General features: G+C 38.2%; 2 protein-coding genes across 4 annotated transcripts in view; one reads left to right on the plus strand and one right to left on the minus strand.

The window, feature by feature from the left end:
• Positions 1–27,516, minus strand: part of LOC127516283 (uncharacterized) — a 344,148-nt gene that overhangs the window by 167,672 nt on the left and 148,960 nt on the right. The gene's annotated exons all lie outside the window — the stretch shown is intronic.
• fxr2 (FMR1 autosomal homolog 2) overlaps positions 8,277–27,516 on the plus strand; it is a 105,848-nt gene continuing 86,608 nt past the window's right edge. Inside the window, exons 1-10 of one of the 3 annotated variants that reach the window (XM_051900714.1) lie at positions 8,277–8,886; positions 11,674–11,726; positions 15,138–15,231; positions 17,122–17,193; positions 23,734–23,882; positions 25,485–25,578; positions 25,666–25,782; positions 25,914–26,084; positions 27,043–27,121; positions 27,258–27,415. In XM_051900714.1, the coding sequence (XP_051756674.1) occupies positions 8,836–8,886; positions 11,674–11,726; positions 15,138–15,231; positions 17,122–17,193; positions 23,734–23,882; positions 25,485–25,578; positions 25,666–25,782; positions 25,914–26,084; positions 27,043–27,121; positions 27,258–27,415 (1,038 nt within the window). In that variant the 5' untranslated portion in view covers positions 8,277–8,835. The remainder of the gene's footprint in view (positions 8,887–11,673; positions 11,727–15,137; positions 15,232–17,121; positions 17,194–23,733; positions 23,883–25,484; positions 25,579–25,665; positions 25,783–25,913; positions 26,085–27,042; positions 27,122–27,257; positions 27,416–27,516) is intronic. The other 2 variants (XM_051900713.1, XM_051900712.1) reach the window with 2 other exon arrangements.

Below are 27,516 nucleotides of genomic sequence, written 5' to 3' on the forward strand. Positions count from 1 at the left end.
TGATGTGCATGACCACAAGGCAAGTGTCCTTCTGCACTTTCTCTTTCGATTCGGCTATTATGAGCCAATCGTCTATGTATGTCAAAATCTGCAGACCTGACAATTTCAGGGGAGCTAAACCCACTTCCACACACAGACAGAAAGTCCTTGGACTTAAAGCGAGCCCAAAGGGGAGAACTGTGAATTCGTAACATGTGCCTTGATAGGTGAAACGAAGAAATGTCCTGTGTGGCGGATAAATGCTTATGTGGAAGGGAGAGGGAGAGGTTCTCTCCTATTAACAAATGTTGCCACACACTGGGCAACACTGGGAACTGTGAAACAACTTTGAACACAGGGTGGGCACCCATTAGTAAGGGGGGGCTTACCTCGCCAACAAAGACCTTCCGTTTCTTTAGCAAGGGATATGAACGGCAGAACAGGCATTCAGTGGGTGGTCACCCATGCCAAGGACCATCATGTCTTTCACCTCGACACCCGCGAGGCCGTGTTTGAAGTCGAGCGGGTCCCCCCAACTGTACTTCATATGCTTGGCACAAGCGGGAAGGACAGGGAGAAGCTGCTTTCTCGGGCCGGGAGGCGGACCCAGGAGTTTTCCATCATAGATGTCCCTCTCCTGGTCGGTGGCACTTTGTAAAGCCGGCCATCCAATATTGAGATGAGCGGCCGCTCGCTCACAATATTCAAAAAGGACGGATTGGGGTAGAGCAGGAGGTGTGTGAGCCTGAGGAGCTACAGAAGGCGGGATGGCCTCCTCATCTTTAGAGCCTTTGAGAAGGCCTGCATCGCCCTCGTCCCCAGAGCCGGGCGGCTCATTTGTAAATGAGGGTTCACCCGTTAAGATGTCCTCAAGGAAAGCGGATTCGGCTTGGTCAGACCAATTCAAAGCTGGCGCTCCCCAGGAGTTCCCAGGGCGAACACCATCGTCGTTGTTTCCCCTGTCAGAGTCCGACTGTCCAAAATCCAAACTTTGAGTAGTGGCCACCTTATGTCTGCGGCGACTGAGCTTCTTGGGAAGCACCAGGCAGTGGCTACAATTTTCGGGGAATTCCATAGCTTCCTCCACGTGTTTGAGGCCCATGCAGACTACGCAGTATGGGTTAGAATCCCTGGCGGTGATAAGTGCACCACACGTGGCCGGACAGGCACGTGACAGGCAGTCGCCGGAGGAAGCAGCAGATTTGGAGAGTGCCATCGAAATGTGCAGTAAAATCGAAACAGTTGGCAACCATGACAGAGGGAACGAGCGAGAAAAAAGATGGACAGCCTAAAATGAAGTGCAGCGTGGGCGGCTTGCAGAATGACACAGCTGTAATAGAGAGTGAGACGATCACGTCCGACGGAGGCTGATCAGAGTGATATGTCCTCCTGAAGACAAATCTGAACGTCTGAAATAATCCAACGAGCTGTGAGAAAATTAAACCAGAGGTCGCGAGAAGTGAATGTCAACTGGAGAATAGCAGCGTGTGCATCCCATATATGCTCTCAGGTAAGGGGGTGGGGCCTTACCTGGAATTGGCTACATGCTTCTGTCTGTCTAGCCAGACTTGGGTGCAATTGGATGCTTATGCAGAGGTCAGGTTCGGATGCCCTTCCCATAGGTGGATCTCGAACACGAGATGATGAAAGAGAACAGCAGATTGTTTTGCTAATAACACAGTTTATGTTTAATGGGGAAAACTATAAAACATAAACTGTGCATGCCTGACCTGTTGAAATACATCAGTGAGTTATTAAATGTAGTTTCAAGCGTTTTGTCTGCCGTCACTATAATATTTCACTGTAACAGTCGGCTATTCAAATAGCTGGAAATGCACGTTAACACTTTACAATACAATACACTAATATGCATTAATTCATGCTTAACTAATGCACAGATAATCATGTTTTAATGTATGACTCATGAAGAACTAAACCATTAATTAATGATTACTGCATTGGCAACTAATAAAGTTTCTATATGATTAATAGATTAAGTAATATATGAATTGTTATTAATTAAATGTGTCATAATGTATTAACTCCTTAATAACATATTTTATTAACTAAAAGTGTAAGTTAATGTGTTAATTACCACAATGGTTTGAAGCCATGTACTTCAACTTCCAGTTGTCTGCTTTAATTAATCATTAACTAATGATTTGAAAATGTATCATTATGTTATGATTTTACTTGTTGAGGCACATGACTTTTAACTAATTGTTAAGTAATATGTAATTAATGGGTTTTGACAGTTGCACATGCAGTGAGTGTAATGTTAAAGAATGTGTTTCAAGTCATGCCGCAACAGCTGTTTACATTGGACATGACAGACAATTGCAAGTCCATTTATCCTTCATAACAGAAGTGACGTTTTGTTGCGTTGTGTTGTGTTGCATTGTGCTGCATCCATTGTAGAATCACTATCACTGATTATAATGGGTTCTATTCCAAAGACTATAGAATAACACAAGATGCGTCACTCGTATTATTATGAATGGGAGAAAGTGCAACGCGCAATATGGCAGAATAAGTCCCGCCTTCTAAATAAGAGCCAATCGCCGATTGGTAAAGTCATCGCGTCACTGCAGCGGCCGTTAGAAGCTCCGGTTTCTATAGAAACAGTCAGACGCGCGCCTCCGAAATGAGGCACAAGAGAGCATTTAGGACTGCGCATGCGCATTAGGTTGATCCAGCCTGAAAAATACTGTTTTTTTTGTCATGATTTGAGCGTTTAGAAACAAAATTTATGAGACAGTTGTTGTCAGATTTCATTGGTGATTTCAAATATGAAATTTAATTGAAAGCTTGGCAAACAGCTTTAGAGAATTTGATGTTTCCTCATTCAAAGAGATAGGAGCTGCACTTGGATGCCCGAGAGGCATTTCAAAGATGGCCGCCAAGTGAAATGACTTGTCTTAAAGGGACTTTGTTCTATTCTCTTTGTCCGGTCTTGACACAGTGTTACGAAATAGCAGTGCCCGGCCACATGTTCTCAGTGTTCCACCTTTGAACCCCAAATCTCAAGCTTAACCTGACACATTCCTGTGCCATGAATAACAAGGTTCTGGATGCAGCAGTTAATCTGGTACAGTGGAATCACGGTTGTAGATAGTTGGAAATTGAAATCCATGGCTTAATGTAGATGTCAAAACCATAATGACATATTAGCTAACAATTAGTTAATAGTCATGTGCCTCAACAAGTAAAGTCAAAACATAATGATACATTTGCAAATCATTAGTTAATGATTAATTAAAGCAGACAACTGGAAGTTGAAGTAAATGGCTTCAAACCATTGTGGTAATTAACACATTAACTTACACTATTAGTTAATAAAATATGTTATTAAGGAATTAATACATTATGACACATTTAATTAATAACAATTCATATATTACTTAATCTATTAATCATATAGAAACATTATTAGTTGTTGATGCAGTAATCATTAATTAATAGTTTAGTTCTTCATGAGTCATACATTAAAACATGATTATCTGTGCATTGGTTAAGCATGAACTAATGCATATTAGTGCACACGTATTGTAAAGTGTTACCAAATGCACTTAGGCTATATGATAAATAATTAGCCGAGACATGCGGCGGTAATAGGCATTTTGGTTGACTACCTACTGCGGATGCTCTGTGCTCTCGACTCTCTGGACCAGAGCAGACTGTGTGCGCGGTATGCGTGACATTAACGTGAAACCAGACTTTATTCGCCTCAATGGAAAGCATATCACTGTCTTAATCGTTCCCTATCCACTATATAGTCCACTATGTGCCATTCACAATGTAGAAAATAGTAAATGTGTGAACATGAGCGATTTCAGCCACAGCTTCAGTGTCTATTTAAAATGTAGGAAGCAGGACGCTTTAGATTCTAGAGAGCATTTGATTGGACAGAATATCTGATGAGAAGCTGAAATTTGCGGTAATGTCATGAAAATTTTGAGACTGTCAATTTTGAATGCTTATTTCTCCTAAATACGGATTTTGTCATTGTTTTGGAACACACCAACTTATTCATAACCTTAAGGCTAACATATTACCTTTTGTAACATTATAAATGTCTTTACTGTCACTGTTGATCAATTTCATCCTTGCTGAATAAGAGTATTACTATTATTATTAGGGGCCAAGCACCAAAGGTGCTTAGGCACTGTGGCGAGGGGGGCGTGGTTCAGCGGAGTCGGCAGCGGGAGAGAGAGTCAGGAGACGAACGGTGAGTGAGTGGGTTAAATGCAAATGACGAACACCTGTCTCTTGTTTCAGTAATTGGTGTGGAGAGAGTATATAACACCAGGAGAAACAGGAGTGGGCGAGAGAGAGAAGGACTACTGACTGCTGCCCAAGCTGGATGTGTCTTTTGTTGTGGAGAGAATTTGTGAATGATTTATGACTGTTTTGTGCCTGTCTGCACACCTTTTCTTTTTGTATGCTGAATTGGTTAAAATAAAGCAGTCAGTAGTCAAGCCGACCCTGTCCTCTTCCTTCCTAAACCTTGAACCTTGTTACAGGCACCTATTGTATCTGTTGGCGTTCTTTTTTTATTTTTTATTAGGGGCCAAGCACCGAAGGTGCTTAGGCACCTATTGTATCTGTTGGCGTTCTTTTTTTTATTATTATTATTAGGGGCCAAGCACCGAAGGTGCGTAGGCACCTATTGTATCCGTTGGCGTTCTTTTTTTTAATTATTCTTCTTCTTCTTCCGCTCTTGAAGTTTATGGCAGCCCATAGAACCGTTTGTGGGAAAGTTGTGAAATTTGGCACACAGTTAGAGGACAGTCTGACCTTTGTCCATTGCAAATTTGGAGTCTCTAACTCAATCCCTCTAGCGCCACCAGCTGTCCAAAGTTGCACACATGTTTGTGTTAATAACTTTTGAACCGTAAGGGTTAGAAACAAAATTCTTTTTTTTCCTCTGATTCCTTGCCTCAAGCCAAATCAAATGTACCCTATGATGTCATTTTCCGTCATGAAAATTTTTCTGCCATTTTGAATTTTCTGAAAAACCTACTTTTTCGAACTCCTCCTAGGCCGTTACTCCGATTTTCATGAAAATTGAACCAGATCATCTTCAGACCATGCCGACAAAAAGTTATTAAAAGCTTTTTGATTAACCTAACTGTTCTTGAAAAACACGCAAATAAATTTAACGTAGAGCACCCCAAATTGGACTCAAGGTTATATCTCCGCAATGCTTTATCATATTCAGACCAAACTTGATACATGTCATCACAAGCATGACCTGAGGAAACACCTATGGCCACCTACTGGTCCGGAGATACGAAAAATGGATTTTTTTCGTTATAACTTCTGATGGGTTTGTCCAAAAACATAAATTTGGTCTCGTTGGATTCGGGGCATCATGCCGAGTCGAATGATGTCCAATTTTACCATATCTGCCATTTTGGCTATCAGCCATTTTGAATTTTGTGCTAAAATGCTGTATTTTATGAACGCATTAGCGTATCGTTACAAAACTCGGTATGGGTCATCAGCACAATGCCCCAAAGGAGCCTGAGAAGTTTCGGACCAGCGCCACCTGGTGGTAAAATCAAATATTCAAATGCTTACCAATATGGGTGTGGTCAAGTTATTTTCAAAAGACTCATGTCCTTAGAGTCCTGAACGAATACCAAACATGCTAGGTTTTGACTTAACCTTTTGAAAAACCTGCTTTTTCGAACTCCTCCTAGGGCGTTACTCCGATTTTCACAAAAATTGATACAGATCATCTTCAGACCATGCTTGCAAAAAGTTATTAAAAGCTTTTTGATAGATCCATCCGTTCTCGAAAAAGGCACAAATGAATTCGACAAAAAGCTTGAGAAATCAGACTTGAGGTTATATCTCCACAACGATTTATTATATTCTTACCAAACTTGGTACATGTCATCACAAGCATGACCTGGGGCATCATGCAGAGTTTCGGTGCAGCGCCACCCACTGGTCTGGAGATATGAAAAATGGCTATTTTTGCTTATAACTTCTGATGGGTTTGTCCAAAAATCATAACTTTGGTCTCCTAGGATTCGGGGCATCATGCCGAGTCGAATGATATCCAATTTTCCCATATCGGCCATTTTTGCCGTCGGCCATTTTGAATTTTGTAGTAAAATGCTGTATTTTACGAACACATTTGCGTATCATTACGAAACTCGGTATGGGTCATCAGCACAATGACCTGAAGGAGCCTGAGAAGTTTCTCTATAACTTTTGATATGGTTGGCTTATTTTCATAGGAGTCACATCCTTACACTCCTGAATCCTTGCCGAGTCCAACGATACCAAACATGCTAGGTTTCGACTTACGGTTTGTGCGGCGTGGTGATTTAGCGCTTAAAAAACGATTGCGAATATCTTTGAAACTGTTAGTCCGATCGAGACGAAACCAGCGTAGGAAACACGAAACCTAAGCTGGTTAACTATATGTCGCAGCCCAAATGTAAATGTCTATAACTCCAAAACGAAATGAGATATTTGCACCAAATTTGATACACACATGTATGGGGTCACCATGAGGACACATAAAAAAATCGGTGGGATTGTGCCTCTTGGTGGCGCTATAATTGAACAAAACATGAAATTTACATTAACTACAATACAGTATTATGATAAAAAATGCTATATTACACGAATGAACACGACTTTTTTCCTATACTGCAGCAACAAATTAGAGGCATGATGCCAAAATCACTGTTGAGTCTGTATCTCTGCAATGCTTTGAAATATTGACACCAAACTTTGCAAGTGTCATTGCCACCTCACTCTGACCATACCACATTAATTTGGTCACAGCGCCACCTATTGGTCGAACGTGATAAACCAGTAAATCCTCATTTTTGATCATTTTTCAGCTCTTTTGCCTAAAATGATCTTAATAGGTCTTTAATTGCTCACTGTTGCAGTTGGTCTGATGCTCACAGCCAGGTTGGCTGGCTTATTGTGCCGTTTTTGTGCTTGGCCCTGTAATTGCTGCTTGCAGCTATATTTATTATTATTATTATTATTGTTTAAATCTTACCCTAAACTTTTGAATGGTAATATATCATGGTTTCCACGTAAAATATAAATCAGCAAAAACTGTTTTCAGCATTGATAATAAAAAGAATTGTTTCTTGAGCAGCAAATCAGCATTAGAATGATTTCTGAAGGATCATGTGACACTGAAGAAATTTCTCTAATGGAACAGTAACTTCCCAACTCATTTTATATCCCTTTACTTCACAAATGCAGTGGCTTGGATCTGTTAAAACGTCCTCTGATGTTTGACACATGTCCTCCAACATCTGATGTCTTCAGCTGTCATTTTTTCAACCCCCTCCTGAGTTCCTCACCCTCTCATTTGGTCAAACTGTTTGATGTCATGACTCATGACTTATTTCTCACCCATCAATAAGTAGCATCAAGTTGACCAACATCCAGGAACAGTTTACACCTTCCATGTTTGTTGTCAAGTATCCCAGCATCCTGTTGACAATTTCATGTATTTTTTTTAGGTAACCTTAATGGTACTTTTGTTTCCTTTTGTATCAGACATCAGTCTAGTGCATATGCCATAACATGTGCAACAGTCAAGAAGCTGTGAGATTTCACTATCCAACATCTGTTACAAAAAGTATTCTAAGAATATAGTTTAGTGGTTATGCATGGCAATTGATTACTTATTCTATGGTATTTTAATGTTGCCATAAAGTATTTCAAACAGAGACTTTTAAGGATTATAAAAAGTAGCGGTTTCAAGTCTACATTTTAGATGAGTCCTGATTTTAAAAGAAATACACTGGATATTTTAAATGTTTGACATACAAAATCAATCAGCTGTGCCTAATGCACCAAAGCCTTCGAAATGTGTTTTGAGTTTAGTACATTTTATGATTATTTATCATGAAGTTATATAGGGTGTTTGATGTTATGAAAGACCCCAAAGCATCCGGCATTGCCTCATGTTTGACAAACATTATAATATTTTCGCTAAGGTATATCAGAATACATAAAGAAAGAGCTGTGTTTACATGACATGTAGCCTACATATGATAGTTTTTGTGAATCAGTAGGTCTCAAAAACCAGAGCTACCCAAATATAGCAACTACACAACTGGCGCTAATAGGACAAACCCGGCGAATCTGAAGCCGTGAGCACTGAGTCCGCGTCGACCGGCCCTCGACAATTCCGCCAATTATGGCGCGCAGCTGTGCGTGAGTGGCAGCACAGTAGACCAATTCCAACCACAAACGCCACGATGGGCGGGGCGTAGAGTGGAGAGGGGTGGGGATTTCGGGGTCATTCACAGTCTTGCTGCTCCACTCTGACGGCGTGTGTTGGAGGGGAAGGGTGTAGTAGCACAGAACTACAGTCTTACTAAAGAACAAACGTCCTAATCAAGATCCTTTTCAGATATAGTTGAGAGGATTCTCACGAAAATCACCTCGACATTTCCAGGAACCGTGAGTTCAAGTGCCACAAGGTGTCGGTGAACGTTGATTAGCGGCTGCGTTAGCTGTTGTGCTAACACCTCGTTTACATTCACCGTCATCAGACAGCATCAGTTCAGCACCAGACCCGCCACTTACTGCACTCCTGCGAGCTTCCCTCACGCTTTAGGCAGCCGTTATTGAGTTGATTTGCCCCCACTGGAAAGGTTGTCGGAGCTGAACCCCTCCCTGTGGCTTCTGTGCTCCCCCGTCACCTTTAACCCCCCCACCCCCCCTCTTTCACCCGAAACACTGGACACACACAAGCGGCCGGAGAACGGCGAGAGGCCCGTGAAGCTGGGGGTGGTACCGGACTCGCACGCTGTCGGAGCGCCTAAAGAGAGGCACAGTTGTGGGGACCCGCCGACGAACATGGACGGGTTGGCGGTGGAGGTGCGCGGCTCCAACGGGGCCTTCTACAAGGTAACCTTATTTTAAACAACAATATGAAACCATAAACATCAAGTGTACGCATTTACAAACGAGTCGAGACAGCTCAGGAGTGATGCAGTGACGTGCATCACTTTCAAAGAGACCCGAGATGTAAGTGCTCCCTGGTGTTTGGAACTGCTCGCTAGTCATCGGCCTGTTTGGATAGATTGTTTATTTTATTTCTTAGCTGGTAAACAGGAGAACCACCGAGTCCTGTTAGCACGTTAGCTAATGAGTCTGTTGACAAGAAGCCAATGGCAGTGTCTCAACCTAATGAGCTGCCTTACCTATATAGTATTTATGGGCATCACAGGCGCTTTCATGAGAGGATGGGTGTCTCACTTTGTTTTGAGACACGTGATGGGACACTCCATCAGTGCTTGAAGAGATTGTTAGTCCAAAAATGAAATGTGTCATCATTTATCATCCTCATGTTTGTACCAAACCCTTTCTTTCTTCTGTGGGCCACAAAATATGTTAGGGACTTATTTCACTTTCACTGCATCTTTTTTCCAGACAACAAAAAAGTAAATGGTGTCTGACGGCATCATTCTTCCAAATTGAAGATCACATTTTCATTAAGAATGAACTATCCATTTAAGACTAAGGCAGTGTGGTTGATTTTTATACATATCAAAGTGTCAGCCTTAAATTGTGTTTTATGTGCATTTTGGGAAACTGGTGCCACTGGTTATTCACAAGCCTGTCCCCTTTTTTGGTCAGCATGAGTTCAGGTTAGACTGTGGGGAAACCACTCAGTTCAGCTTTTGTGTTACTTCAACCAAATGAGCTGTTTGGACCAAAGAACCATTCCAGAACTGCTGTTGCCTATGATGGTGAATTTGTTCAGGTTGAGATCAGGCTCCTTTGATCAATCACAAGGTATTTAGATGTTGTGACCATCCAGTTTTATCAAACTTTAGCTGTGAAGTGATGCAAATGTGTGCCATGAAGAGTCACATATGTTTCACTGATTTCATCCATCTCTGTGGAAGTGTGAACAGAGAATTCAACAGAGCCCGACCCTGACAGAACAGACCATATGAAACACTTTTTTTTAAATTTTTTTTATTTTTATTTTTTTTATTGATGGGCATATTATTCCATCGGTGATTTCATTCCATTGGATATTATTCCATTGTGATTTATTTGTTAAGGATATACTATTTTGTAGTAAGATGACAGTGACGGCTGTTTCAATCTGTAAAACTCTGAGGGGCCAAAGCATGTGGGAGAGGAACAGGTGATCTGACACACAACACTCTACAACCCCCCACCAATACTATTACTAACACTCTTATCCTTTGCTCTCTTTACTTTTTCTGTTCCGTGACCCATCATGTTGTGATGTTATAAAAGATGAATTCTTGCCAATTTAGTCTCACCTCTCTTTTATTTATATGCACATTCTGCATTTTTGCTGTAAACTGTCAACGTGTTCTTCTAATTCTAAATTGACTATTTCACAAGTAATCCCAACAACAAGTTCTGATCTGGGATGATCTGATCAATGTCTTGGTTTTGTAACCAGGTTATGAGTAGAAAAATCTTAAGCATATTTCCGACTCCACCAAGTAGACATTGAAGGGGAAAGTTTGCCCCAGTATTCAGATTAGTGATCAGTGCAAACGATGTGTGCAGAATCTTAAATGATTACATTTTCTCCTGTCTTGAATGTGTATTTTTAGTTTTATTAATTGTTTTTTTTTTTCTTTCAAATTAAGACTTTTTATAAGACCTACTTTTTATAAGTTTGAAATATGAAAGTTATTTCTTCTAGATAGGCAGTTTAACTTCAAGGTTTCTTTGAGGTTCCCCCATGAGGGAATGAATAGAGGATGGACAAGGGTCTCTGTCGTCGATTAGTTATCTGCCACTCATTCTGTTGGGTCCTTGCAGTCTGTAGTATCACATTCCCAGAACTGCCACCTTAACATAAGGCTCCATGCCTCTCATGGGCATATGCGGTCAGCAAACATGGGAATATGTAACTTCACAATCTAGTACATTGGAATGGCTTCAACACAGGACCGTCTATTTTAAAAGCATGCTCAGATTTTCAGATTTTGCTGACTTGTAAAATAGCAGAATTAAAGAAATTAAATCTTGATTCTTTTAATAGCTCATAAATAGAGCTGGATATTGTACATTTTACATTCACAGTTAAAGACAGACATACAGAAATAAAAACTTTAGACCCCTCTCTCTCTCAGTTGGATTGATAATGTGGATTTGGCAAGAGTGATAGTGCAGATTCATCCATTAGATGGTTATATGTGAATTCATGTGTCTTGTGACTCTAAATAGGCCTGCATATGCAACTGTGCTAGTGTTCTTGAAACTAGCCTGTCTGTTCCAAGCAGGTTATATACTGGAACTCGTTCTGTCTAATTTTCTCTCTTGTCTCAGTGTCTCTGCCCCATATTAGGCATTGTCTGTATAAGCTATGATGGGGTGGCGACTAATTATTTTAATGGCGGCTCTGATAGACTTGTGAAGGAGGGAGGAGTCATGGATGAGGAACAGATTTTGAGGAGGGGACTTTGGGTGCCTACTCCCCAATTGTGTCTCGCATTCACAAGCCATCACATGCTATCCCTGTGACAAGCTTGTGGCCACATTTGTTGCAAATATATACATGTTGCTTTAGGAAGTTAATGTGTAAAAGCACATGGTTTTGTATCACATCTGTGTCTCACAGGTGTTAACTCCCCAAACAACAGGTGCTAACTTGGTACCATGGAGAACACTTTTGCTGATCATATTTTCTCTTTTTAGGGTTTCATCAAGGATGTACACGAAGACTCCCTCACAATAGTCTTTGAAAACAAGTAAGTTTGGCCGAGCATTTTGTTCACTCTTTCTCAGAGCCTATGCTTGTTTCACAAGGTATTGCTTGTGTTAAGTGTTCACTCTCTGCCACCTACACAACCAACAAAAATATAAGGTTAGCCAAGAAGAGAAGTTTTACCCTGTTTAATTGCTGTGTACTGTAAAAATGACCATGATTTTAACTATAAAAGATTGTAAAAATGCTACAGTAAAAAAAAAAACCTGTTAATTGGTTAACAAAGTTTCCATACTAATATGGTGAAAAGCTGTAATAGATCTAACCATACATTTGTTTTTACATTTATGTTGCATTAAAAGTTAAATTTACAGTTTCTGGAAGTGAAAAAGAACAAGTCATTGAATAATTTACAGTGAAAAACCGTAAATTGACATTCCCAGAATTCCCTGTGACACTTCACATTTGATGTATTTTCATTGAAATAACTTTCTTCTTAGTTTTTCTTAGTTTTTTCTAATCAGTTATGTACATTAGAGTTTTGTTACATCTAGTGTTGTTAAATGTTTATTGCATTTTTTTTTTTAATATCATGTGTGTTACCATGATGGTGTTTAGTTTTTTGTGTGAATGACACTGTGAACCTTCTATATATTAGTATTTACCTTCTCAGCTTCTGGATAAGCTGCTTGTGATGAGCTTTGTGATGATTCATCATGTGACTTTCTCATCACCTGTTTTTGGTGGTTGTCAGTGAATTACAAAATTGCAAAACAGATATTAGTACTTTAATAGGTTGGTAAATTAACATTATATCAGTTAATGAAATGCAGTTTTTTTTTTTTTTTTTTTTTTTTAAACTGTAAATTTAAGTTAAATCTGTAAAACCTAAAATGTTGCTACATTATTTTTGGCGGTAAATTTCTGGCAACCACAGCTGCAATTTTTTTTACCATAATTTTTAACAGATTTTTAAAAAATTTTTTATGTATCTCTGGGGTCTTTAAAAGGGGTTAAGCAACGGTAGTGCATGATGGCCCATTATCAGTTGTCTTGATATATTTTTATAAAATATATAAACGCACACTACTGTTCAAAAGTTTGGTGTCTTTACCATTTTGTAAAAACACTTTTATTCAGCAAGGATGCATTAAATTGATCAAATATGACAGTAAAAACATTTATAATGTTACAGAATATCTCAAATTCAAATAAATGCTGTTCTTTTTAACTTTATTAAGTAGCACAACTGTTTTCAAAATTGATAATATTAAATATTATTCGAGCAGCAAGTCATCATATGATTTCTGAAGGATCGTGTGACACTGAAGACTGGAGTAATGCTGAAAATCAGCTTTGGAAAAATCAGGAATTATTTACATTTTATACTAAATTAAAATGGAAAATCTTAAATTGTAATAATATTTCACAGTATTACAGTTTTACTGTGTATTCTTGATCCAATAAATGCAGCCTTGGTGGGCGTAAGAGGCTTCTTTCAAAAACATAAAAAAATATTAGCGACCCTAGGCCTGGGCGATATGGCCAAAAAAAATATCACAATAACATTTTTTCATATCAGTCGATATCGATAATTGTCACGTTAAATGTCAAATCTTTATTTCTTTCAAGTTTAAAGGCAGACTTTTGCTCCTGAGTGAAAGTTGAAGAAACCAGACCGTTAATTGTAGTTAATTAATCTGAGATAGAACATTCAAAACATTTTTGAATTCCTTTTCGGTCTTTTTCCTTAACAAAATACATTTTTTAATAGAAAAATTTATTTCTTAGTTTCTGCATGTTCTAACCGATGATATTGTTTCAAATCATCAAACAGGTTTGTGTTGCCTGACTTTGATGGCACGTATCTTTGGCACACTTTGCCGTGCAGGCTGCAATATTAATAATATTACATGTTTTGTCTGTTAGAAATGCACATTTGACAGTAGCTTGATTTGACAGTAGCGGTAGCTTGAATTGTGTTTTAAACGCAAAGGGTGTCCAACTCATTATTGGCCAGCTCCTGCGTCAGCATCAAATGCATGCATCGTGCTGCTCGTGTACAGTGTTGGCCAATACTGAGTCGGCGTTCTGACATAGAACCAGGAAGCGCTGCACTGTTACTATGTCAACAGTGTAGGAGACTGACAGGGAAGAGAAGAAATTGTTGAATAAAGTCGTTATTTTTGTTTTGTTTTTGCACACAAAAAGTATTCTCGTCGCTTCATAACATTAAGGTTGAACCACTGTAGTCACATGGACTATTTTAACGATGTATATCATTTTGTGTTCCGAAGATGAACAAAGGTCTTACGGGTTTAGAACAACATGGAACACAGCGCTGTGCTTCTCACTGAATCGCACAGCGCTGTTTAATAGTCACGTAACTTTTGTTAACATTTTATCAAGAAATTATTTTGCAATTAACTTTTATCGCCCAGCCCTAACCAACCCCAAACTTTTGATACGTAGTGTGTACATCTTAAAAAAAATAAATAAACATGGTTGTATTCAATATTTTATTTATTAAATTCATGCTAGTATTAACATGTACAAGTAGATCAATTTATATGTAATTTATTTAAATAAAAGTAAGATGGAGTCTTATCTGATTGTCTGCATCTCACTATCAGCTTGTTTTTTTTTTTGTTTGTTGTGCTTAACTGACAGATCACTTCCACTTTTCCTTTAGCCATGTGCTTCAGCCCGTCTCTCTCTCCACCTGTGCTAATTCTCTTGGGTAACTGTCAGACAGCTCTTTATAGTTCTCCTTTTCCCCCCCTCCATGTCACCCTACTCCTCCCATCTTTATCTGTTTTCTTTCTTCATCTCTCACTCCCTGTTTTGGGCTGACTGAGATCCATAAATAACTCAGTGAGGTATGCAGGCAGGGGAGTGTGGGACAGTAGCCCTGCCATTCTTGGGATGGTTCTGCTGACCCATGGACAACCAGGAGCACTATCATCTCTCTGATACCATGTGCTTTTGGATTTTATTAGATTTGTGTTTAATAGTGAATTTGTCTAACCTGTGTTTAGTTGATAAGGTCAAACAGATTAAGACAGTGTAAGGAATTTCAATAAAAGTGAGGTTTTTCACTAACTGAGAAACTGCTAGTGTTTTTGGAACTTTTGTGTTCATTTAAGTGTGACTTATTCAAAGTTGTGAGCTTTACATTTCTGAGAGCATATGTTTTGCGCATTTCAGTAGAACCACAATGAACCCTTATATCTGAGTGTTGACACCCCTCCTTGCACAAATACTCCTCCACCAGCGTGATACTACTTTAAAACGGACATCTTCCAGAGTATAAATATGCCATTAAACTGCGCTGTTTCTTTCTGCATTGGGTTTTGTTAAGCCAGTCTGCAGGGTTTTTGGAGGTGGGGTGTCAAAGAACTGTAACTTGACTGACAGTTCTGTGTGTCTGTGTGTATGACTTCTTTTCCACAAGTTGGCAACCGGAGAGACAGCTGCCGTTCAGTGACGTGAGGTTGCCGCCCCCACCCGATTACCACAAGGACATTTGTGAGGGTGATGAGGTGGAGGTAGGGATACATTCACTTCTAAAACCCTCGGAGCACTACACAAAAAACCCCCCACATAGGAATCATCACTGGAGAAATAGCTCCTTGAAATGCTCTGCTAACAAAACATGTATAAGGCTGTCATCTTACATTACTTTCCTTAGACCTAAACGCAGGTCATTCTTTAAAGACAACATGAAATGCCTTTACAACATGTTTAACTTTAGTAATATGTATATTACTTTGGAGTGAAACGTAGGTATTTATGTATAAAGGGGCTTTATTTATAATAGAATCTTAGCCATGAGATTTGATTGGATTCTGAAATGTATACAGTGGTATTGTTTTTCCTTCCACTGCCCATGCAGCCTTTATGTGAGCAGACAAGAAATTTCAGAGGTGACAAGTTATTTATTTTTATAGGTGAAAAGTTAAGACAGTTATTATCTTTTGCTATAGTGTGTCAGTAGGAAATATCAGTTTAAATTTCCAAACATTCCTTTTGCCATTAATTGTAATCCAGTGAGAATTTTGTATGCACAAGGAGTCTGACAACAGCTGATATGCTCCACACATAGATCTGATCTCACCATCATCGAGTTCATCTGGGATTACATGAAAAAAATGAGACTAAATCTCCAAGACACTTGTAGAAACCTACCTCCAAAGTTACCTGAAAAGAGAAGCAAACAAATCTAAAGGGCTGACACTTGGCAGAATGCAAATGTAACAATGACATGATGAATTTTCGAATTAACGTATGTCGTCATCTATCGACATGTAGCGACGTATATATATAGCATTAAAAAATTAAAAAAATTGGCATTAAAAAGCATTAAATTAGATTTGATAACCTGTAGAAGCCCTGATTTAAGAGAAATGATTTTATTTTAGTGTTTTATTGAACCTATATTTTAAAATACGGAATATCAATATCAATTGGTGGTACTGGTATCAGCCAGGATTTTAATACCGTGCACCTCACCAGCCACTTTGAAATTGCCCATTTGACTGATTAACAGGTCTGAAACAGATCCAAAATCGCGGCTGGTATGAGACACTTGTTGCACACTGCAGTAAGCTAGATCGATATTAGAGTATCATATTAATAAATGCTGGATGGCTTGTTGCTAAATGGCGTGCAATCAATTTTAAAACGTATTGTATGATGAAGAAAATGCTGTATTACTGTTACTAAAAATAAAGCTGCATCTGATTTTGCTATTTTAGCCACTTGACAAAATAGTGTTTTTCTCTGAGGTATGGTGAAAACATGCAGCTTAGGAAAATCAAGAAAATGAGATTCAAACAATAAGACTAAATGTGTTGAGCTATATAACAATAATTAGTTTTCTGTCTATAAATGTATCCATTTCCCTTGTCTAATGAAACATGTAATATATTAAAGCGTCTTTGGTGTTTCCATGGTTTCTACAAAATAAAACAAAAAAACGGAAATAAAAATAAAACGGAGATCGAGGGTAAATCGGGTATGACCTTACTGATAGGCGACGCACTGATACGGTCCGTGTCCTGGTTAAAATTGCTTATTCCTCTGGATTTAAAGATTCTTGGAACCATCTGGGGTAATGTAAGTCAACAAAATATATGACACTGTTCTAGTGGTTATTGGATTTTAATCCAAAAATCTTACATATTGTGCCTTTTAAGTTGTTTTATAATATATATTGGGCATCTTAATCTGGTATTGGTGTCTTAAATTAAGAAATTGGTTGAGCAATAGATTCAAATATGCCTGACACACACTGCCTCTTTTATCTCTATCATACAGCACACTCCTTTTACGGTACAAACAAATACTAATTAAGTGTCTACTTTCACAGACACACACAGCCCATTTCTTTCAGTGCTTTACTTACACACTTAACTGACCTGGTCTTTCTCGTGCAGGTTTACTCCAGAGCCAATGAGCAGGAGCCCTGCGGCTGGTGGCTGGCGAGGGTGAGGATGATGAAGGGAGAGGTAAGCCAGGTCCAGGTGTCCAAGCTGTGCACATGAGCATGTATTTGATAAGGTGTGGGTTACAGGGTCTGCATTTCAAAGGCTCTGTCTCCCATTATTCACTCAGTTGGCCTCCGAAGTTGAGTCCAAAGTGAATGTATGAATATTGATGAAGGGTGTTTCAGGTCTTTCTGGGACTTGCTGCTCCAGTAGGCGTTTAACAAGCAAATCTGCAGTACTGACCCAGTTACCCATAAACATTAGAGAGTGATCTCATTTATTGAGTCAGACTGAAGCCCCTGGTGATCTAATAGCAGATTCCATAAGCTCTAGAATATGTGTTCAGTATGCATGAGCAAGATAAACAACCTTAAAATGTAGGTCCATTTAAAGACATCTGGGATCCTCTATATGGGTCCCACTTAAAGCATCAGATTAAAGGAATGTTCTGGGTTCAATACTAGTAATGCTTGAATGGCTGCATCAGCTGTATTCTGTCATTACCACGAAAAATAATTTTGAGTTGTCCCTTTGCAATAATGTAAACATTAGCAGTCATTTCAAAGAATAATACTGACTATATATTTATGAATTTCTATTGATGAGAATTTTATTCATCTTTAATATTAACGACGACGACGACAGTCTTTGGACAGGGTCATGGTGAATGAAATCATGAGAATCACGCCTTCTCCGTTGTCCAAAAAAAAAAAAAAAAAAAAAAAAAACCTCCCTCCTCCTGGCTTCACACCACATGAAACGCTCCTGGGAAGAGTGCACGACGGATGAGAGTCATCTCCGCTAGGTCTGCCTGCATTCCTTCGTAAGAATCTCATAAAGCAGCGTTATGATAACCTTCATTTAATTGGCATCGATATGTAAAGCTTGGGACTGTTAATAAGCCTGACATGGCTTACCCAGGGCCTGACAATTCATTCATTTAACATCAAATAGAACATTTTGTCAGAACCTCAAGTAAATTACATGTTTTGTTTAGTTGTCTATATTTTTTTTATATATATATATATATAATCATTGATGAATTGATGACTCGCATCTTTCTCACATTTTTTTTACCCCTGATCTGTTTGCATCCCTGTCTAATTAAACCTCTAGGTAAAAGTAAAATCCTGTTATTCCTGTTTGCTCCATGTAAACGGGGCATAACGGCATGGTCATGACAGTGGTTGAAATATTGAATATAACTACACGCAAAAGGTTAGTAAGCAATTTTACCTCACTAGTATCATGTTAATGTAATTTTTAATCCTTGTTAATTTTTTTCAAAACTGTTTATTTGAACATTTATCCTGGTTCAGTGTGTTCAATTTAAAATGAAAGTACATTAATGCAAGCACAATCTTTATTTTATTTCAATTTTTACTAGTATTGAACCTGGAACATTATTGTAAAGTTAAGGTAAAATGCTAGCATTTACATTAGCTGCTAGAATCAAAATATCTAATTTCTTTTATTAACGAGGACCTAGTATGCCTTTTTACAAAGTCTTTTATTTTGTGTTTGGGAATAGATTAGGTGCTTGAATGCATATTATTCAGGGCTTTTGCACCGGAGGAACCTTTTCATATTTCCTAGAGCTAATGGTGAAAGTACCCACTTTTTGTGTCCGCACCGCAGGGACTGGGAAAGATTTTACTTCTAGGAATGCCTTTTGGGGGAACTAAATGAGCTCCTACTTTAGAGTATGGTCTGTCCCAGCACAATAGGAACTACCAGTGACATAAGTGTACGCTGATTGGCCGAATGCATACAGAACACCAGCACCCACCATTTTTAAAAAAGCTGTGTGTACACAGTTTATAGCCTATATATTTACTCCATGAGTATTCTACAAACAATTCTACAAACATGGAAAATAGTGATAAACATAATACTCATAAAACATACACATAAAATAAAACATAGCATAAAACAGTGATAGATGGACCTCTCAACCTTTACACTAAGGAGAAAATCCAACACGGCTTTAAAGGGACCAAGGAAACATTATTATGCAGGGCCCGGCATTAAGCCTTGTCATGTGCAAGTGAATCAATCATTCACTTGTCCGAGTAAAAAAGGTTGCTTGTCTGGAAAATTTATTCTGTCTGGAAGATTTATTCTGAAACAATATTGTCATCAGTGTTCTATCAGCTTTGACATATTTAAACCTGCATATTTGTGATATTTACCCTGAGGGCAGTAGGTGGCGGCAAGTGACCATCTTAATGAGTGATTCCTTAGGGTTTTTCACACCGCTTTTAACCCCGGGTAAAGGAGCGTTTCACACTTGTAATTTAGAAGCAGGGTTAGTACCACTTTTTAACCCGGGGTTATAAAACCCTGCTCCGGAGCAGGGTTAGCACCGCTTTTGCGACGCTAAGCCTGCACTGTGGTGCCAAACTTGTACAGTGTGAAACGATGCGGTGTTAGAATGTTATGATTAGATGCTTAGCAATGGACAATCAATAGCGTGACTAATATTCGTGCTTTAGACAGTCATGGAAACACTGTGCATTTTATAAACAGTAGCTTCAGGGTTTGAGGGGAAAAATGTCAAGTGGCGACAGAAAATGTGACAATTGGAGTGAAAAAATTTGAAAATTCCATTCAGGATAAACTTGATAGTACAGTCGGCAATATATAATATGAGGATGCGTAACGCTAGAGCCTGTGTAAACACATTGCTTGCAGCGTTCATCCAATCAGTGACACAGACTACACAAATATGCAACTAAGAACGTTAACCCAGGGTTAAGGAATGTACAGTGTTAAAAGTCATCTTATGAATACACAGGATTAATTGTTAACCCCAGGTAAATTATGAGCAGTGTCGAACATGAAGCAAGATAACCCAGGATTCTGTTTACCCAGGGTTTAGAATGACTCAGTGTTAACTATTTCAAGTGTGATAAGCCCTATTGAGTCATTCATTAAAGCGGTTTGTTGAAACGGCTGATTCATTCAAGAATTAGGCAGTTTATGAATGGGTCAAAGATTACTCAACCGATCCATTCAAAACGCTGAATCATTCAATAATGAAACACGGCTGAGTGTTGCTGTGAGACGCGCTATAGTTCTGCTGTGATCTTTGTTTGGAACTATTTACGCTGCTGAAATAGACAAAAACGGTCAATATTAAACAGCAAGTGACTTATTAACTATTTGTTTATTGAGCTGTTGAAATCAGAAGTCAGTGTCACATTTTCAATCGTGATGGTATTCAGGAAAAAAGTACTGTGTAGTACTACCACAGTATGTTAACTGAGTGTCTTTGTGTGTGCTTTGCTCGTTTGTTTTGATTTTTCCTTGAGGCTGCGGGAGCCTCAACAGCACAACCTTGTTACCTTCTATACATTATAAATTATATATTATCCACTATCAGTTGCCACTGACAATAAATGTAACAAAATCAGAATCATTCTCATGTTTTGGTGATTCCGTACTAGTTATTTTTTATTGACGTTTTAATCAGGCTATGTCTGGTCGGGCAAGTAAAATTCTCTTTTACTCTTTTTTTTTTTTTTTTTTTACTCAAAAAATCTACTTGTCCCACTCCCAGACAAGCCGACAAGTGTTAATGTTGAGCCCTGTAATGTATTGTCTCTTTATGTATAACGATGCTTTTGAGAAACGTCTAGGAAGCCCCTCCTTCCGAAAAATACAGTGTGCTCTAATTGGTCGGCTGGACCAGTGTGTTGTGATTGGTCAACCAGAGCGTGTTTTGTCATGCCCCTTACCATAACCGTGAGTTTCAACACATTAATAACTCAACCAGGCCTCTTCCCATTATTTTGCGTATGCCTTAGGCAGGAGTTATTTAATTGAGGAATATTGTGATGTATTCTTTCCTGGAAGAAAACTCAAGACTGCAATCAATCCGGAGTTCAGGAACAGTGCTTACTGATATAGAGAATAACTCCCTTTGGAGTGACTTTGCAGACCTTTTTCATTCTCAAACAGCAACATTACACACAGGGCTGGAAATGGCTGAGATTTATGGGGGAGACTCTAGTTGGGAAGACTTGTATATTATTTTTTATTTTTTCCTTTCGGTTTTTCTTTTCAGACGTATGTACATATAAAATCTTGTATAATCTGTAATGACATTAAACATATTTCATGTTTCCTCCAAACATTTTTTTTTCTTGAATCGAGGCAGGCACATTAAAAGGTCAGAACAGCATAAATGAATTGTGTGGCAATAATTACCTCTCTAATTCTGGCCAACTTAAAGATACATTGTGTAAAAATCTTTATATGTGGTGCATGCATAATTGAACAGGTCACACAAACCTTTTAAAAACATTTGTCCCCAGGTTAAAGAACTAAAGAATGTTTTGGATGGCGACCTCTCAGTTTAGTGCTTTGAAAATCAACAATTATTAAACACAATTAAAGGTGAATCCAGTTTTAAGGGAAAGGGAATCTAATATGCAAAAATCTAAATAATTTGGATAAGAATTTAGAATGTAAGAAATCTCAGAAATGATTTCAACTGCTTTTAAGAATATATAGAGTATTAACGAGTTGATCTCCCCCTCCTTCTCACAACCTGTTTTATCACATGAGGTTGATGCTGAACTAAACAAAATAATGTAACTTACTAGAGGTTCTGACAATGTTAGTTGCTGCAGTCTATTAAAAATATTCAATTAATTCAAGTGATTTTTTTTTTTTTCCCCTTAAAGTCTGTTTAAATGGTTCAATGACTATGATTCACTTATAAAGACCTTGTTTCATTATTGGATGAATCAGTCATTTTGAGCAAATCTCTTGAATGAATTATTTAATGACATACATTTTTGTCACTTGTCGCCACCTAGTGGCATAATGATGTAATTGATTCAATATTTATTTGAAGCGTCGTTATTTTCAAAAGGTGATTTACTCTTTTGATCACTACCGTAGACATCAGTGTTTATATTCGAACTATAAAGTTTTATCCCAGTACTACTTTGATAATTTTGAATTATTGTAACAGAAATAATGATAGTCTACTTTTGAAAAGACCTAAACATGTTTCATACTTAAACATGACAACTGCTCTCTGTGGCTCAGTGGCAGTGCCAATGCAGATCTGAATGTTCGCATTTGTCAAAAGGTTTAATACATCGTCATTTAGGGTGTTTGGCACAAGATCGCAATCTTTTAATGATTGTGTAGCTCTACTGTCTCATTAATGGAAACGTCTCTTTTCAGGCTAGACATCATTATTAGACAGAGTTTGCATTAAATTTGATGAAACCTGGACAATTTCAGATACGTAAACATTGTTTTATCCATATCAAATTTTCTTTTATCACATTTAAAAGTAACTGGTTCTGTTCAGATTTTCTGCTAAAATCTCGGTTCATCAGTTTATTTACCTCAGGTGGTTTGCTCTGATGATTGGTTCTGTGAGGACCCGTGCTGACAGAGAGGCATTGGCTGTTTTTATGCTGAATTCGTATCGCTTTCATAGGCTATTGAGTGAATAATATATAGAAATCCTTTTCATTTCCTTAATAAAATCTACCACCCCCCCTCGAAATTTACTCTGTCCTCCCGCGTTACCCCCCATTTCCAGCCCTGATTACACACTAAAAAAAGTTGAACATGTAAAAAAATCATGATGGGTCCTCTTTAATACGCTTAAAAAATACTAATATGATCTAATAACTGCTTAAACTCCTCAGAGCTTGTCTGCTTCTGTCCATTGTTTATTGTCACAAGTTCCTGTTCAAACCTGCCTTTGCACACAGGTTTTGACTAATTAGGTTAACGCAACACATGGGTGACAGTCAGACCTCTCACTGGGACACTGTCTTCTCCCTCTTGCACACTTTACTCTGATATTGGGGCAGACGAATAATAGGACTAATTTTTTAGACTTGACTTTTGACTGCATTCTAGGTCATTGAGTGTAGTCGGGTGTTACGCTGATATGAGATGTGGTAGCTCTGTGATTATTATAGGGTTTGTTATTAGGCAGGAGGGGCTGTTTCCAGATTATCTTCAAATCCATTTTCTTCCTCACTGCTTTTATTGCATTACAGGCATTAGATGCATAATTTTGGCCTTAAGATGGCTTCAGTCTCACTCAGCATGTGCTGTGCTAATGTGTCTCATTGGAGTGACTAATTACTGTCATTTTGAGCTAGTGGTCTAGCACAACAAAACCGTCTTTGAGCAGCTTCAGTCTGTTTGCTGTGTCATTAAAGTGGTGAGACCGTTAAAGAGGCCATTGTGACTTGTGTGATAAACAGTCAGCTGGTCATTACAGCAAAATAAACCCGACGGGGTGATCAAGAGCCAGATTCAAAGATGACTGTACATTTATCCCGCTTGTTGCATGGCTATTGCCAAAAAGTAAATAAGAGGTGATTTTAAAAATTGGTTTTGAGTTAAGATGTATTTGACAAATAAAATAATTTAAACAGTCATTACACAAAACTATTTGATCTCAGAATGCTGTGTTTGACCAATCAAATTGATTCCACAGAGTAACAATTGGTATAATAATCCAATTTAACTACCTAAAACAATTAACTTAATTTTTTTTTTTTTTTGTCTGTTCAGTTCTATGTGATCGAGTATGCAGCCTGTGACGCCACATACAACGAAATTGTCACATCAGAACGAATCCGTCCAGTCAATCCTAACAGCCCCTCCTCTCAAAACTCCTTCTACAAAGTCCCCATCGCTGTACCCGATGATCTCAGAGACATGTAAGTCACACATGCAGTGTTCTGATGGTCCATTTTATAATGTTTATACAACTCTTTATTGTAGTGGTTCTGTGGGGTCACAGGTCTATTCTGACAGGGTGACACACAGCTAGGGTTGGGTATCATTTAAATTTTAGTTTTGATTCCAATATGGTAATAAAAATGAGAGATTTCAAACATATTGTTGCAAAACATTGTTGCAGCTGAATACCTTGAACAAATATCAGTAGCTTAAAGAACAACTAACTGATAAACTAGACTAATATAAATTTCAAGCATTATTAAAGACAAGTATATAGTCAGTAATACAATAAGAAAAAAAAGCAAATTAGCAGTAACACAAATACAACTGAACATAGTTGTATTAGAAATTGAAATCAAATGTCACATAACACTGCAACATTTTTGTTTTTATAAATAAAATATAGATTAATCCTTATTAAAGTTACAAAAGTTATTCAGTCAAGATCATTGAGTGATTTTTCTTTTTTTTTTTTTCTTTTGTTCTTTGATTAACAGTAACGAGACAGATGGCAGTTTATTAGTCTGCTGTCACTTTAGGACCTAATGAACAGATCCAATATACTGTTATGCATGCATTTTCATTCTCAACTGTTTACATTCAAATAAGACATAACCCACTGTGTTTGAGGATATTTTGACAATTTTGTGTGTGTTTGTCTGTTCAAGTGCAAGAAGATGTGAAAGAGAACTCAATTTAGTGTTTGTGCACTATATGAGAGGCGGCTTTTTGTATGTGCACGCTGGATGTGCCCAGAACAGAAGATGGTGCGCGAGTGCCAAATTGAGTTCTTTTTCGCATCATCTTGTGCTTGAATGGTTTAAAACCACATAGAAATGCGCACACAGGAATAGATAAGCAGAACTGAAATTTTTAATTTTATATCAAGTATCCGATTCCAGAATTGGAATTGAGTTTCAATTCCCAACCCTACACACAGCAGGGGGAAAAAATGCTAAATGCAACTAATTATGTAATAATGCATAGTTAGTTTTATAACTTTTGAAATATTTGTTACACTGCAGTCCAACATTTTCAACATTGATAATAACATTGATAATTTCAAATGAACATTGATAAGAATTTTTGAGCAGCAAATCAGCATATTAGAATGATTTCTGAATGATCATGTGACACTGAAGACTGGAGTAATGATGCTGAAAATTCCACTTTGCATCACAGGAATATTTTAAATTGTAATAATTCACAGTATTACTGTATTTTTGATCAAATAAATGCTGCCTTGGTGAACATACTTATAAGAGACTTGAATAGTAGTGTATATCTGCATGTACAGTGCTCAGCGTAAATGAGTACACCCCCTTTGAAAAGTAGCATTTTAAACAATATCTCAGTGAACACAAAAACAATTTCCAAAATGTTGACAAGACTAAGTTTTATATAACATCTGTATATAACATTTATATAACATATAACATCATAAAATATATATTAATTACATTAAGACAGACCAGCAGTACCACTGCTGTATTGAATGTGTGGTTGGGAATTTTGGAAGAAGTAAATTTTTTTTTTTTAATTCCTTTTTTTTTTTTTTTATATATATATAAATGATGCAGCTGTTTAACTGAGAACATCCACAAAGACTTCAGGAAAGCAATTGGAGCCAACTGCATCTTCTACAACACCTGCACACACCAACTAATTGTCCTGGTCAGTGTTTAATTCTTATTTATTCTTGCTTTATAATACTTAAATATGCGCTGTTGTGTCTGAAGGTGTTTGTCTGTTTCTCTGCAGTCCACAAATGAATCCACGGTGAAACGAGCAGCCCTACTGAGTGACATGCATTTCCGGAGTATTCGCACCAAACTCATGCTGATGTCCCGTAACGAGGAGGCCACCAAACACTTAGAGGTAAGTGTCCTCTATATGCATGTTCCTGTAGAAGTGATTCTGGTCATACTGGAATCCCCCTGTGGTTTAATTAATCTGTTTTAATTAAACATACAGCCAGCTCGACATTTGTGTTTTTGTGTGTGCTGCAGACAAGTAAACAGCTGGCGTCTGCGTATCAGGAGGAAGTGAGGGTGCGTGAGGATCTAATGGGTCTGGCCATTGGTTCTCACGGCGCCAACATCCAGCAGGCCCGCAAAGTTCCCGGCGTCACTGCCATTGAGCTGGAAGAAGAGAGCTGCACATTCAGGATCTACGGAGAGGTCTTCATCTTTTCTTTAAGATCTTCTTAGGGGTGTAACGGTACATGTATTTCTACCAAAAATTTTAGGTATGGGTCTTTAATTTCAGTACGCATGTGTACTGAACGAATACTGTGTTTTAACCGCTGCACGTGTGGTACTTTTCTGTTTGTGGAACGTAATTTCAAACTCAGTTTCTCCCCTAGGATGGGACAATATAAATTATATAGACATACTTTGTTACAAACACATCTAAAAAAATAGTGAAGGAAGAGAACAGAATGAGCTGCTGCTGTGCATGGTCCAAGTTGTTTTAAACATGAAACATGCTTTATATTAAGCGCTTCAAACTAAATCATAAACCTACACGGCTTGCCCTACAGTCAGATGCGTGTATTGTGTAATGTGATGCCTTTTCCTCAGCGCACAACTTACATCTTACGTTGTACACTTTCCTATAAATGATACAAATTCATTCAAGTATTTCGCAAGGATTATCCTGACAGCAAACGATTCTATATTTAACTTTGCAGACTTTAATGCACTTTAATGCAGCTTGTGCATGACCGTCAAATAGACAGAGTGGTTTAGAATGGGTTAGGTTATATTTAGGTTAGAATTAATCAAATTCTAAATTAGTTTGCTAACACATTTTGCATGTCATAGTGTAAGCACTTCAAATCTCTTCCCCCAATTACAACACTATAAACTGCAGTGTATGTTGCTGCCAGTTGCAGTAATGTTGACAGACTTTTTTATTTTTTATTTGAAGACAGACATAATTTGTTCAGTAAACCACTAAAACACGGTTTGTTTTTTCCCCTGCTGTACCGAACCGTGACGTCAAAACCGAGGTACATACCGGATCGTCATTTTTGTGTACTGTTACACCTCTGGTTCATCTTGGGTTGTTTTATAAAGATGCATGTAAGGTGAGTGACAGCAGTGTTTTTGATGGGTTTTGTCTTTCTGACCCAAGACCCCAGAGGCAGTAAAGCAGGCCAGAACTTATCTAGAGTTTAAAGAGGATTCCTTCCAGGTTCCAAGGAATCTCGTAGGTGAGTTGGTTTTCTGCTTATCAGAAATATTTCATTTGGACTTCTGGATGCAGTTTATTTGTGAACCAACAATAGCTACGCAATAATTCTGAAAATCTGGCCCAAATGTTCTTACCCAATGATTCTTTTACAACAGGCAAAGTTATTGGCAAAAACGGCAAAATTATCCAGGAAATAGTAGACAAATCAGGTGTGGTTCGGGTCCGGATCGAAGGGGACAATGATAAAAAGCTGCCCAGGGAGGAGGTAGGCAGGCAGGGGGCTGGCAGAGACAACACTGTCAGCGGCCAAGAGGTGAATGAGCCGCCCACCTGATACAACAAACCTCTCACTGTTACAACTAAATAAAACCTCAGTGAGGAAAACAACACATTATTAGTAACAAGCAGCTTATT

The sequence above is a fragment of the Ctenopharyngodon idella genome, chromosome 7 (assembly GCF_019924925.1).
Source record: "Ctenopharyngodon idella isolate HZGC_01 chromosome 7, HZGC01, whole genome shotgun sequence".
Lineage (NCBI taxonomy): Eukaryota > Metazoa > Chordata > Actinopteri > Cypriniformes > Xenocyprididae > Ctenopharyngodon > Ctenopharyngodon idella.